The sequence below is a fragment of the Urocampus carinirostris genome, chromosome 13, assembly GCF_059441175.1.
Source record: "Urocampus carinirostris isolate Australia breed hairy pipefish chromosome 13, RoL_Ucar_1.0, whole genome shotgun sequence".
Classification (NCBI taxonomy): domain Eukaryota; kingdom Metazoa; phylum Chordata; class Actinopteri; order Syngnathiformes; family Syngnathidae; genus Urocampus; species Urocampus carinirostris.
In genome coordinates this window covers 20,949,017-20,964,474 of record NC_142361.1, presented here as the reverse complement: position 1 = coordinate 20,964,474, position 15,458 = coordinate 20,949,017, and the positions used below count along the sequence as shown (strand labels likewise).

At 38.6% G+C, this 15,458-nt stretch overlaps 1 protein-coding gene across 2 annotated transcripts in view; it reads left to right on the top strand.

The window, feature by feature from the left end:
* The window catches only part of fam204a (family with sequence similarity 204 member A), a 35,087-nt gene extending 20,088 nt beyond the window's left edge, over nt 1-14,999 (top strand). For both annotated transcript variants that reach the window (XM_088351861.1, XM_088351860.1), the window contains exons 6-7: nt 9,346-9,455; nt 12,684-14,999. In XM_088351861.1, the coding sequence (XP_088207987.1) occupies nt 9,346-9,455; nt 12,684-12,735 (162 nt within the window). In that variant the 3' untranslated portion in view covers nt 12,736-14,999. The remainder of the gene's footprint in view (nt 1-9,345; nt 9,456-12,683) is intronic.
* Nucleotides 15,000-15,458: the final 459 nt, after the last annotated feature.

Here is a 15,458-nt window from a genome sequence, read left to right as displayed (position 1 = left end):
CGAAAATAACTGAGAACAATCGAAAATAACACGGGAGCTGCTATTACATAGGTCAGATATAAATAATTATAATAATAACAATAGTCACATATTTTATACACTAATCATTGTAGTACCCATCTATTAATGTTATAATGCTACTAGTCACTAAATATCATTGTGACACAACTGATAATAACAACAATAGCAATAACAACAGTTATGATATAATAATAGTAACAATAACAACAAGGTTAACTATAGTTGTAAACGCAGAATTTCCAATCTCTGGTATAATCTCATACCCCATTTTCTTCATCTCTTTATTCTGCCAGTAATGTTTTTTTGTATTTAAATTTGAACACATCAATAGTTGGACATTGTTTGATCTCGTCTTGTAAATTGTTCCAAAGTTTGACTCCACACACAGACACACACATACTTTTCCTGGTGGTTCTCACCTGTGGGATTTTGAATTTACTACCGCCCGTTAAGGTATAACTTCCCTCTTTCGAAGTGAATAATTTCTGGATGTTTTCTGGCACTATGTTTTTGTTGACCATAAATAGCAATAAATTATCCAATTTTAATAATTTGGACTGCAGGAACAAAATATAAATATGATCCCGATATCATAACCTGTGTATTAATTGCACGTTTTTGAAGGATAAAAGAGAATACTAATTATAGTTACCTATTACACCATACACCATTTTCAAGGCCAAATTCAAGCATTTTTTTAAGGAATTTCAAAGCCATTGTTTTTATTTCTCCAGTACCATTGAAAGAAAAAAATATCCATTGTGAATCATGTGTTTGCAGAGCCACAAACAAGGTCTACAATTGACATACCTGTATGTGATTTCTAATCTTGCATGCGTATTGATCAAGATATAATATATTTAGATCTTGAGCAAATTGTGAATATACAATGGCTTGCAAAGCTATTTGCCCACCTTGAACTTTGTGACCTTTTGCTACATTTCAGACTTCAAACATAAAGATATAAAACTGTCATTTCTTGAATTAACAACAAGTGGGACACAATAATGAAGTGGAACACACTTTATTGGATATTTTAAACTTTTTTAACAAATAAAAAAACAAAAAAAGTGGGTGTGCAGAATTATTCAGCCCCATTGAGTTAATTATTTGCAGCACCACCCTTTGCTGCGATTACAGCTACAATTTGCCTGGGGTATGTCTCAGTTTTGCACATCAAGATACTGATATTTTTGCTCATTCCTCCTTGCAAAACAGCTCGAGCTCAGTGATTATCTGGATTGAGGTCTAGACTTTGACTTGGCCTTTCTAACACCTTGATATGTTTTGGTGAACCATTCCATTGTAGCTTTTGCTTTATGTTTTGGATCATTGTCTTGTTGGAAGACAAATCCCTGTCCCAGTCTCAGGTCTTTTGCGGACTCCATCAGGTTTTCTCCCAGAATGGTCCTGTCAATTTTAACGATCTTCCCTGTCCCTGTTGAAGAAAATCAGGCCCAAACCATGATGCTGCCACCACCATGTTTGACTGTGTGAATAGTGTGTTGAGGGTGAAGAGCTGTGCTGATTTTACGCCAAAGATAATGTCTTGCATTGTTGCCAAAAGGTTCAATTTTGGTCTCATCTGACAAGAGCACCTTCGTCCACATGTTTGGTGTGTCTCCCAGGTGGCTTGTGGCAAACTTTAAACGACACATTATCGTGGATATTTTTAAGAAATGACTTCTTTCTTACCACTCTTCAATAAAGGCCAGATTTGTGCAGTATACGACTGATTGTTGTCTTATGGACAGATTCTCCCACCTCAGCTGTAGACCTCTGCACTTCATCCAGAGTGATCATGGGCCTCTTGGCTGTATCTCTGATCAGTTTTCTTCTTCGATGAGCTGAAGGTTTAGGGGGACGGCCCGATCTTGGTAGATTTGCAGTGGTCTGATACTCCTTCCCTTTCAATATTATTGCTTGCACAGTGTTCCTTGGGATGTTAAAGCTTGGGAAATATTTTTGTATCCAAATCCAGCTTTAAACTTCTCCACAACAGTATCTCGGACCTGCCTGGTGTGTTCTTCGTTCTTCATAATGCTCTCTGTGCTTTGAACAGACATCTAAGACTATTACAGTACAGGTGCATTGATACAGAGACTTGATTACACACAGGTGGATTCCATTTATCATTGTTAGTCATTTAGATCAACATTGAATCATTCAGAGATCCTCACTGAACTTCTGGACACAGTTTGCTGCACTGAAAGTAAAGGGGCTGTATAATTTTGCACACCCACTTTTGTTTTTTATTTGTTAAAAAAGTTTAAAATATCCATTAAAGTGTGTTCCACTTATTTGTGATTCTTCACAAATTACAGTTTTATATCTTGATGTTCAAAGTCTGAAATGTGGCAAAAGGTCGAAAAGTTCAATGGGGCCCAAAAATTTTGGAAGCCACTGTATTTGTTTTTCAGACTAATCTCTCCTGTGATAGGTGATTAGTGAAAATGACAGCAATATGGAGGACATTATTCTTACTACAATTTACCACTGGAAAAAACTACTTTATTAGTGCATGGCTCATAACAAATGTCCATAATGGATACACATTTTTGGCACTTAAGCCTATTTCAAAGTGCTCTCTTTAGGTGTAGCTTGCACCCATCCTCGTGAGCGCATCCCGTAGGGGGAGATGACACTTCATTGGAAAATGCGGTACAAACTCATGCCAGCTGCCGTTAAATATGAGGGAAGAAAAATGCAATGGCAAAGCGAAGCCACTGAGAGAAATTTGATAATTCGCTTAGAAAGTCCTTAAAAAGTGTACCTTGAAAAAGGTGTACGAACCCTGGTAGAAGTAGTTAATCGTCATTATGCATTTCCGAACTAATGTATCGTATGTTTTGTTCTATAATGCACACGAAATTTTAAAGAGCACTTTTGAATTCCTTGAAAATTCTGTAATTTTAAGGTCGCCTTATCGTCTGGAAAATACACTACACATAACCGTTTGTAGTCCTCCTGCACTGTAAGGAATATTTGTCTAATTGACAGTAAAAAAACCTACCAACAGTAAAAAGCTGTAAAATCAAAACCAGTATATCGGTGTAGTAGATACATAGAATTAGCCTAAATTACCAAACGGTTCAGAAATTTGATTTCCAGTATAAAAGTATGTAAAAAACACATGATTTTACTGTGGAAAATAATAGTAATGCTTTGGTAAAATTAACAGGGAAATACTATGTTCTCACATATGTAATCCCACTAAAATTAACACTTTATTGCTGTAAAAAGTACATATTTTGCTGATGTGTACTCAAAAATGTATAGTATAAAACTGTTAACAATCCAGCAAGGACGTTCCTTAATTTATACAGAAATAATATGGTAAAAATATGGTAAAAAATGTATGGTCTGTAGTTTAAAGGTATTTCTACAGAAACCTTATTTGTTTCATGCTAAATCCTTGTATCGTACTCCAACAATGACACTTCACAGCCCCAGTATTGATGTTGGATTTGTCAACACGGTAATTTAATAAATGCGTGCGCGCATATAATCTCCCTGCCACTTCGAAGCCACTCCAACAAAGATCAAAGAAAAGATCATCTTTTTGCAAATCTATGGCAGTAACAAGAGGGCAAGAGCATACCTGTCAATTTATACGTGTTTGTCATGATTACTGATGTGACTCAGGTGTGCCCGCTCATTTGGCGTCAACCGCCGCGGGTTCTGATTGGCTCCGTAACACAATTTGAACCCAGTCCTGTCTGTCCCCTGTTGTCAGTCCGTCTGCGAACCTCAGCGCATACTAGGCAAGCCTTTTTCGACCCTGACTCCCACCAGTCCCGTTTTGGCTCCCGTCTGTCTCCGGCTACGACCTGTTTTGTCCCCGACTACGTCTACTCTCCCAGTCCCGGCTACCGACCAGTTTTTCCGTCCCTGACACCGCCATTGCTTGCTACGGAAGATCCACTTCTGTGTTAGGATCACAATCCGAGTACGAGAGCGACGTGCTGCCCCCGTCCAGCGAACACCGGATTGTGGGCGCAGCCTTTCCCCTTCCCTTAATAAAACTAAGCAATTGGGTCCTGTTTCCGTTCTGGTCCTGACAGTTTTCCCCATATTTTATGTTTTTTGATCAATTCAAATTGTTTACGCCATATAACAATTTGTGTAGAGGAAAAATACAATAATAAAAACCTGTTTTTTGTTAGACCAATCTTATTTTTCCCATTTTGGCTGTAATCCAAAACGTTTTAGTAATTGGTAGCAGACGTCTTCTTAGATCAGGGGTGTCAAACTCATTTTAACTCGGGGTCCACACGATAGAACAATCCTTCTGTCGGGGGCGGGACTTTTAGATTAAAGGGAAAGAAAAATAGATAAAGAAATAATAGAAAGAGGGAGGGAAAAGGAGAGAGGGTGGGACAAAGAAAGAAAAAGAGAGAGAGGGAGAGAGCGTGAGAAACAAAAGATAAAAAGTCGTGAGAGAGGAGGAAAAGAAAGGGAGAGGAAAAAAGAAATCCAAAGAGAAACATAAAGACAGAAGGAGAGAAAAGAGAAAAGAAAGCGCAAAGGGTATGAAGAGAGAAAGAGAAAAGAGAGAAAAGAAAAAAAGGAAGTTAGAGCAAAAGAGGTTAAAAGACACAGAGAGAGAAAGAGACAAAGAGCAACAAAGGAAGAGAAAAAGAGAGACACAGAGAGTGAAAGAGTGGAAGAAAAGGAGTGAAAAAGAAAAAGAGAGAGATAGAGAGAGAGAAAAATAAATTCAAGTACAGTGTCTTTGTGAGAGGCACCTGGCTTTGGCAACATCAAGTTGACATATTTAAACCTGCAGCTTGTTTTTCTCTTGCGCTTCTCTGAGTGTTGCCAAATCAGGCCCGCGGGCCGTCTGTTTCACACCTGTGTCTTAGATTGATAAAATGGTGCCGGATTATACATCGTCTGTTTTGCCGTCAATAAATACATGCTGCATGTGTCTGTAAGGTATATTCTTGCTTAATAATGGGAAACGGAATCATTAATAAGAGGGCCAATTAACTGGGGTTGCAAGTGTAGAAAGCATCATTTGGAGAATTTAAAGTTATAAAATGGCAAAGGACTGTCATCGTACTCACGCCTTAGGTCCTTGAGCCATTTTCACCAATCTTGTAGTGGCTGTAAAGATGAATGCCTTGAGGGCCCCGCCACAGCCCCAGCACTCGCAGCCAGCCGCAGCCCTTATCTTAAATCCAAGCAAAGTACCATTAATCTTTTTGAAAGACCTTTATGGCTTTTAATGTATCCCAAATTAGAACATTTTACACCCTTGGTTCCTGAAATATAGTGATAAAAAGCCTTTAGAGTTTAATTTTTCCTGCCTGCTCGCTCTGACCTGCTTAATCCCAGTATGCATTAGGAGATATTTTACTTTCAGTCTTTCTAATAAAGTTTATCCCACTTAATTATAATTGAAACATTCCTTCTTTTTTCCTTCAATGTCCCTTTTTTTTTGTGCAGTGCTGCGGTGGCACATTTCCTTATTACCTCAAGACTTTCTTTCCTGTTTGATTGTGCGGTACTATTAACAGAGAATTACCCCAATGTTTGGTGAAATAGTTCCAAGTTGTTTATCAAAGTTTGCCTCTGCTTGAATAATAAACCTATCTCAGGAGTGAGAGAAGAGGGAGGATTTACCCTTTGTTTCCGATGCCTGTGTGTGACGGGGGTTATTGGGATTATTCTGCTTCACAATGCACTCGTGTCTTCCCTGGGATTTGAATGTTTGCCTCTTGCCGTCAGGGTCCTTCTCTTCACTTCTGTTTTCAGGGACTGCCTCACCTATGTCAAACAGAGAAGTGGTTTCTTGCGCTGATTGACAAGACCCTTGCTTAATCTCATCTGTTAGGTCACAACCAACATATACTATAGATATGAACTAATATCTTTTTTACTTTTTGGCGATTAATTGGATATACTATATATGTTTTTGTTTAAAGCCATGTATTTTAAAATGGTACATCAGTTACAGTATATACTCGCATCAGATACAGTTTAAGCTGACCCAGTAATACTGCTTCTAAACTGAGTTCAAAATTCTGCTTACATGTGAGTATATACGGTAGATAACTATTGAAGAAAAAAATCAAGACATTTTTATTACCGTATTTTCCGCACTATAAGGGGCACCGGGTTATAGGGCGCACCCCCAAAAAATAGTTTTTGGTCCTATATTTTCCATACATAAGGCGCACCAGATTATAAGGCGCTACAATGGGAACGTCGACAAAACAGTCAGATATTTCAGTCAAACTTTTTACCCCCTTAACATTCCGAAAGCTTGCAAAGAAGCAAATACGTGTCTCAGACATGTACGGAAACGGTGTCTGTACGATGTCACCAATAACTCAAATGCATCGTTCCAAATATCATTCGGAAGGTTAAAGTCTTGGGATTCAAGAAATGCCAAACGTTTCTTAGTTTCCATTTTATTTTTTGCTGGCAACTGTGTGGACAGCAAAGTAAGAATTTAATTGTGCAGGGAAACGGGATTATTTACTGTGCATATGACAATAAACACTTTGAATTGAATTTACCGTATTTTCCGCACTATAAGGCGCACCTAAAATCGGTCTTTTAAAAAAAAAAGCTGACTATGCGCCTTATAATCCGGTGCGCCTTATATATGGATCAATATTTAGCCGCTACAGGTCTCGCAACTTACGGTAAGCAGCCACCGACTCAATTTTTCGCGTAGAAGAAGTGCGCTGTGCATACTGGGAAATATTAAACAACGATTCTCTTTTATTTGTGCGTTTGTATAAAGACCCTGAAATGGCTCCTATTAAGAGACACGCTTACAACGCAGAGTTTAAACTCAAGGCGATCAGTCACGCAGTAGAACACGGAAATAGAGCAGCAGCAAGAGAGTTTAACATTAATGAATCGATGGTTGATTATGTTATTGCTTTATCGTTATTGTTTTGCACTTGTTATTGTTTTTGCACATTACGAGTGTCACTACATTGCGATTGCACTAACGTTTAATTTACCATACCAGTATCAGACGTTTTTTTGCGTGTTGACTAAATGGAGGAAAAGTAAAATGTTATGCCTTGCTGTTGTTCAAAGATGTTAAAGATGCGTGACGAAAATGCTTTACCTCAGAGAAAATAATAAAACAGCTGTTTATTCATTTTGGGAGTGAATGGAGTTGTGGAAAGCTTGTTTGTTATCTATTAATGAAGTTTGACTGACCTATCTGACTGTTTTGTTGACATTCCCTTAAGCGCGGCACCATCTAATGGTTGCATAACGTAACTACAGCCTCTACTGTAGCGCCTTATAATGTGGTGCGCCTTATGTATGGAAAAAGTTTTAAAATATATTATTCATTGAAGGTGCGCCTTATCACACGGTGCGCCTTATAGTGCGGAAAATACAGTAGTTTAAAAACAGACTCATCACAGAAACATCAAGATCGTTCTAAAACAAGATACCGGGAAAATATAAAGCCGCATAGCTCACCTAAGTTCTCTTGCAGCCATCACGTTCAATAATGATACGTAACCATGGTCTTCTTACAACCGTGAGTGTCGTAAATCCAGGAGAGTAAAATATTTACAAATACAGAATAGTAAAAAAATGTTTTCTCTATGCCATAGTGCAACCCAACTTGTGATATACATTCATCTTTTTCGGCCAATTGCAGGCTTTGTTTCGCCCCTTTAGCCTATGCGAGCCTGTAAATGATAAAAAGGATCCGCCCCCTTTACCTCCGAATAACTTTAGCCAATAGTGACTGATTCAAATTATGATTGACACATTGGTTAGGAAATGAAACGCCGGTATATAAATCGGGGAAAATCTAGTCGGCGGCTGCTTGCTTTAGTTGCAAGACTTTGCGACTTAATATTGATCCATATATAAGGCGCTCTGTATTATAAGGCGCATGGTCAGCTTTTGAAAAAAATAAAGGCTTTTAGGTGCGCCTTATAGTTCGGAAAATACGGTACTTGTTGCGCCTAAACTGTTTAAAAAAAATAGGCAAACATTTTTATTTCATTTTTCTATAGTGAAAGAAGCAAAGTGCTTGTTTCTTGCCCTGTGTAGACAGGGGACCAAGCAGTTTACAACATTGTATCTTTATTGCAACCATGGGAACTGACAGTGTCTCCTGGTGATGTCCTTAAGAGCAAGCATGTAAAGTCACAAATGGAGTGGGCCTAGAACTGAACTTTAGCGAACCCCCATATTTACTTCTATAGTTTTTGGAGGAATATGCACCATATTTCAGACATGGGGACTTGAGACTTAGTGACTTGGACTCGAGTCGACTCGAGTCGCTGTTTTTATGACTTGTGACTTGACTTGGACTTGGCAATCTAAGACTCGGGACTTGACTTGTGACTTGACTTGCCCAAGAAAAAAATACTTGGGACTTACTTGGGACTTGAAGGTGAAGACTTGAGACTTACTTGAGACTTGCACATGTGTGACTTGGTCCCATGTCTGCCATATTTACAAGGAAATACAAACTTTTGATGAAAGTTGTATGCTTAATGGCACAGTTGGTATTATTAAGTGCCTCCCAGTAGTAAAAAAAAAAAACAATGCTAAATTGAATAACAAGCAAAACTACATACACTGCCATGTAAGCATGATTTGTAGATAAATACTCGTAGGTTTGGCAATTTGTATTTATTTTACTTAACATGAGCCTCACCTCAAGGGAGCTGATATGATTGTCTGAAATATTTCTACTACAGGTACCCAAAAACCCCAAAACATTCTTCTTACGTGCTGGAGAATTCAGACCAGCCTGGGCAAGTAAGTGAGAAGTCAAAAAGTGGTGTAGTTTGATCACCTTGAGTCTCAGTAGTTGTATTTCTTCTTTGTGCTTTGTAGAACTCGTTTTTGGTTGTAATGAAATGAAATGAAATGATCTGCATTTATATAGCGCTTTTCAAGTCGAGACTTCCCAAAGCGCTTTACAGTGTGCTTACTAAACAATATAGGGACATCTACTGGCCACATTTTACAAACAGTCCATTTAAAAGCTGAAAAAAAACTCTCGCTTGAATGATTTTTTTTAAAATGGAATGTATACCAGACTAAACCAAAAAACTTTGAGGAACGAACCATTCAAAACTAAGAGTATTTTAAACGCAAATTAATCCTCGAAAAGAAAAGGAAATGCTCGAAAACTGTGCATTTGCATTTGATGCAATATTTCAGTCTGTTTGTGTTACTCAAGCTACTGTTTTCTGTGTGGATGCCAAAACCTGCCACTAAATGGAAGAGGCAGCAGAGACCGCGACATGCAAGTTTCCAGTCAGACATCTTTTATTTTCGAATGATTCTCCAACAGGCCTCTCCTCTGTTTCTATCTAGCTGGCTGTGAAAATTGCCGGAGCCACTGATTGCCGTGACTATGTGCAGCACAAACAGGAAGAGGACGCTTTGAGGGCTGCGAAGAAAAGGAAGAAGCAGATCGCTTGGGGGTACGACTTAGCTGTCCTCGTCTTTGTGTCTGCCATCACATCTTTTATGGTGTCAAGTGCAGTTAGGGGGAAGTTGCCGAAGTTAGGATCCTTTGAGTCATTTGTCACTGTCATGTATAGGCTGACAGTATGGCTGGAAAATAAATAAATTACATTTTATTCATTTAAAATCATCAATTTGTAAATTTGCTTAATTCATCAATGCCATAATGTATAAATACGTCTTCGGAAGGGTTGTCCCTCAGTGTCAAAATGTGTTTTATTTTAAAAACCTATTGTAAAGGATTTGGCACGGGTCATCGGAAAGTATCACGCCTTGGTGAATGATTTCAGTTTAAAAAATCCCTCCTAGATGGCAGGAGTGGCTTTGATCAGATCATTTTCCACACATCTGTGATGCCCCCACGTCCTTGTGTTTAGAAATGGGAGGTAATATACTGTATGTATGTATATATATATATATATATATATATATATATATATATATATATATATATATATATATATATAGCTAAGAATTTGAACACCCTGCTTTTTTTGCTATTTGTCCCACTTAAAAATCATGGAGGGGTCTAAAGTTTTTATCGTGGATGCATGTCCACTGTAAGAGAGATAAACTAAAAAGAAAAATCCAGAAATCACAATGCATAATTTTCTAACGATTTATTTGTGTGATATAGCTGTAAATAAGTATTTGGACACCTGAGAAAATGAATGTTATTATTTGGTACAGCAGCCTTTGTTTGTTATTACAGAGGTCAAACGTTTCCTGTAGTATTTCACTAGGTTTGCACACAATGCAGAAGGGATCTTAGCCCACTCCTCCACACAGATCTTCTCTAGATCAGTCAGGTTTATGGGCTGTCGCTGAGAAACACAGAGTTTAAGATCCTTGCAAAGGTTTTCAATTGGGTTCAGTTCTGGAGACTGGCTGGGCCGTGCTAGAACCCTAATATGCTTCTCACAGAGCCACTTCTTCGTGACATGCATGCTTTTAAATCATGACGTTTTAGCGTACTACCTATGGTAACCCTGGAAACGGTGGTCCCAGCTCTTTTCAAGTCAGTGACCCTCTCCTGTCATATAGTTCCGGGCTAATTCCTCTCATTTCTTAGAATCATTGAGACCCCAAGAGGTGAAATCTCGCATGGGGCTCCAGCCCGATTGAGATTGACCGTCTTGTTTAGCTTCTTCCATTTTATAATAATTGCTCCAACAGTGGACCTTTTTTCACCAAGCTATTTGGCAATTGCTCCGTAACCCTTTCCAGCCTTGTGGAGGTGTACAATTTTGTCTCTGGTGTCTTTGGGCAGCTCTTTGGTCTCCGCCATGTTACAAGCTAAAGTCTTACGGATTGTACTGATTGTAACAACCTCAAACAGGTGCATCTGTTTCAGAATGATACATGGAGTGCACGTGGACTTCTAATGGGCGGACTAACAGGTCTTTCAGGGTTAGAATTCTAAATGATCCACAGGTGTTTGAATACTTATTTGCAGCTGTATCACACAAACAAATGTCATGAAACGGAACGGGACTGTCACGAAGCGGGTCGGGAAGCAGGAAGTAGGAACTCATTTGCGTAGACGATCTGTCACTTTAATTGAGAAAGAAAAGTTGTCAAACACACAAACGGACCAAAAACAAAACAAAGCAGGCTCAAATGCGGGCAAAACTACAGAATAGGCATTTAACGGGATTAAACAGAACTTGCAGGAATCTCTCAGAATGTTACACTGAAGTGCAACAAAGTCCAAGAAGCACAACAAGAATAAACAGGTATCAAACAGGCATGAACAGGTTTTCAACAAGGGTAAACAACGATCTGGCAAAGGGCAGTTCCAAAGTACCCATAGGAGTAGTCAGGAAATGCAGGTCAGCCGGTGTCAAGGGGTGGGGCCATCTGGGCGCCAATACAACCGTGCAGGACATGACAACAAATCGTTAAAAAAATCATGCATTGTGATTTCTGGATGTTTCTTTTTAGTTTATCTCTCTCACAGTGGACATGCACCTATGATGACAATTTCAGACCCCTCCATGATTTTTATGTGGGAGAAATAGCACGGTGTTCAAATACTTATTCAATCAAAGTGTGGCTGAGTAGTACAGCATGTCCATTAAAACAGATCAAAATGAGGGCTCTGAATCATCTAATAAAATTAATTTATCATTTTAATAAGTGTCAATTTGAACATTTTAAAAAAATGGAAAATTCAGTGTAGGAATTAATGTCTTAAATTTTTGAAAATTCAAGCAACAACACAGAATTATCTTATTTACATAAGTGATCAACTCTTTCATTTCACAGAACATTAATCTCTATTTTAGCAAGATCATTGGAATATATTTTCCATATTTTCCAGACTATAAGCTGCATCTAAGATATAACAATGTGCCTTTTAGTCAGGTAAATACAGTTAAATAAATACAAGTTATGGGTAGCTGCACAACTTTATGTTAAATCTAATTATAAATGACAGTGGGGCTTCGCAATGAATCTAAAAAATGTCAAGTTGAAAATCTTCTGAATTGTGAAATTTGGGCTAAGAATTTTGGATTTTAATTTCATTCATTTTAACCAGTTTTTGTGGTGTTTGAGTATATAATGAGTTTGTAGGGGTCCTCAATTAATCTAATTAATATGATTAATTTAGCAGCATGGCGGGGCAGTGGTTAGCTTGTGTACAGCGCAATTCTGAGGTCATGATATTGAACCTTCCTGTGTGGAGTTTGCATGTTCTCCTTGTGCTTACGTGGGTTTCCTCCGGGCACTCCGTTTTCCTCCCACTTTCCAAAAACATGCATGGCAGGTAAATTGGCTGGTCCAAATTGCCCCTAGGTGTGAATGAGTGAGTTGTCTGTCCCTGTGTGCCCTGCAACTGGCTGGCAACCAGTTCAGGGTGTCCCCTGCCCACTGCCTGGGATGGCTGGGATGGGCTGCAGCAGCCTCGCGACACTACGATTAATTCATTATTTTGAAAATTTGCTAATTCGTAAAATTTAGGGAGGGAATTCACTTGTGGCATTTAATTAAAAATTGTGATTGTGTGTTTGTTTTTTAATAAACAGTATTGTATACAGCAGTAATACATCGTAATTACCTAGACTGGCTGATAAATATCAAGATTTTGGGGGGAACTATACCGCCCTGCTCTGTCTGATATTTCCATTGAATCTGCAAATTGTTTGTTTTGAAATGTATTTTCATTTGTGTCTGTTTTTCAGGTTCGAAGCAAAACAACGCTGGGAAACCAAAAGCAACATGGGCTACATGTGACCAAGCTAGTACAAAAGGGATGTTTTTTATGCTAATTAAATCAAACTATTCTTTTCCATTAGCACAAACTGATATGGTTTAGTTTTCACTTTTCGTGTGTTTTCTGAGGGCGAATTGGGGAAAAAATCCATCTAAAAGACGAGAAGAAAAAAAAAAACCCGGTGCATTCAAATTAAATCCCGAGGCGTCCGTCGGAGTCGGCATTGTGTTAGTTTTCCATTACATTTCAGCGATTTGAGCGTTCTGGCCTTCAAATTAAATCTGCTGTACATTACGGGATGATGCGTTTATTTATTGCTGTAAAGTGGGTTAATCATGAAGGCGCTCCTTTCTTCTCCCGGGGAAGAGAAAAGAAAGATTAGGCCCCTAATGCAATGTACAGGATAACAGGCGATCGGATTTGCGTGAGGGAAATGAAATTTGCCTGCTGTAAATTGTTGTTCGCGAACATAAAACTGCAAGTTGAGAGAGCGGCTGAGTGAGAAGGAGGAGGTGGGGGCATGAAACAGAGGCTTTACTTTGCTGTTGGCCGTCTCCCATGCTGAAAGACATACTATTGTTTCAGGATAAGAACAACAGGCATCGGTTCGAAGCTTCCACTCTTCAGCGTGTTAAACATTCCAAGACTTTGATCTTCTGTCTTAACGCTTTCGCCTACGAAGCCGCTTTTAAACGATCCCTCAGATTCTGCCGGATGGAAATGCTGAACAGCTTTGGGGTGATAATTGCTTGTCTTCATAATGCTAATGTGGTTTTTTTTTCTCTAACCACTGGGAACAATTGCTTGCTTTAAGACAGTACAGACACTCCCCTACTTACAAACGATTTGAATTTGTTCGTAAGTTGCTTCGGTGCTATATTCTGTACGTTTAAGGTTTACACAAGGATTCTTAAGGCTTGTATAAGCAACCTGTATTGTTTTGTACAAAAAAATAAACATTTGATAAAATAATATGCTCCATAAAGATAAAAAGTTAAGTTTAACTTACTTTTGGAAGATGAGCTTTAACAGTGAGGCGACTTCCTCCTCTGTGGTAGAAAGTGGCCGAAAAAAAGCGATCCAACCATTTTCTCAACCGCATCAAACTTCCTTATTCCACTTTAATTTCAAATGAAACGGCTCGCCTCTTCTTTACACTTTACACCAACCATATTGAATGTATGCACGAGATATGAAACAATAATAATGTCAAAGTTCTTAGTGCGCTGGAGATACAGGATAGAATGTTTACACATGAACTAGGAAGAGAAAGCCTGATTTCTTCTTCGGGGTGGATGCTGGGTGACCTCTCACAGCTTCACATGCCGGTAGCGGCGGAAAAAAGCACTTCAGTACTGTCCTGTACTCGGAAAAAGGTGTACAATGTGAAATCTAACTTGCAATGTCCAGATTTTTTTCGGCATCCCAAAAAAATGTTCGTATGTGCCGGTGCTTGTAATTAGAGGAGCGTCTGCCTATAGGACCCACCATCACGCCTTAATTACAAGCAGCAACTCAAATCAAGAAAATATTTCCACTTCTGCATAGGATTTGTATGGCTGCCTAAAATCCTTGAAAATGCTTGAATTTCAATGTTGCTTTTTCAACGTTTGAAAAATGCTTGAATTTTACATGAAGTGCTTGTTAATGCTTGCAATTGTTGCAATGTTTTTGGGTAGTCCGACTTGATAGACCTCGCCTCAAACGAAGAAAGATAAAATAAGCCTGCTTAAAAATGAGAGAAGATAAAGAAGTTTGTTGGATGGCGTCTAAGAAATGAACGTACAGAGGTCTTTTGGTTTATGCAGTTATTGGGTCCCAGGACCACCTGCGAAACGTGAAACCTTTTTTTTTCCCTCTTGTTTTTGGCAGCCTTCATTAGAGCGGACTTGCAGACTTACTGACTGAGAGAGAGAGAGAGAACAAATAGAAAACAGTTTGATTTTGCCCAGGGGCACATGAGTATCTTGAAGACTGGTCCTAGAAAATATGTCATGGGTCATTGTGATTTTCTTGGAAATTTGATTTCTAACTCACATGATGTATTGTGGTTGACTGAGCTTTGTTCAACTTCTAATAATGACAACCCGGTAATAACATAGTAATAACATAGTACTAACATAGTAATAACATGCAATTTTAGTAATGCATAGCCAACTGGTAGCCTTTCGTGCTAATTAAATAAAGTAATGAATAAAGTATCTACCTATCTATCGAATTAGTAACAAAAATAACTTCTCCGCTTCCAATAGGTAACCGACCTCTGCACTGCACCATACAGTGACATCTACTGGTCAAATAATACACACTGTCCCTTAGGTTTAAGGAAATTAAATGAATTTCGCTATGTAATTGCAATTTCCACATATTTGCCATTGCGTCTTTAAGTGCAATGCTGCGTTAGCTCAATCACTAAGAGTGGTTCGGAACAGAACATCAGCAGTTTTGTGGCTTTTGATGATGATCCATCAGGTCTTTAGAACTGAATTACGCTGAATCGATTTGATAATTCAAGAGAATCTCGTTAATTTTTTTTTTGGGTGTGCGTGGGTGCGATGCTGCGAATTGCTTTGAATGTGTGCTAATTAAACTATTAATTATCTCTGTAATGAGACGCGAGTCAAAACTCTTGCTAAGCACATCAAAGTACAACATGGGATTTCTTCACTTTGATGACTAGCTTAAAAAAAACTAGAAGTGAGGCAGCTCAGCGCTCAGTTTTCAAGACTTCAAAAGTTATGGA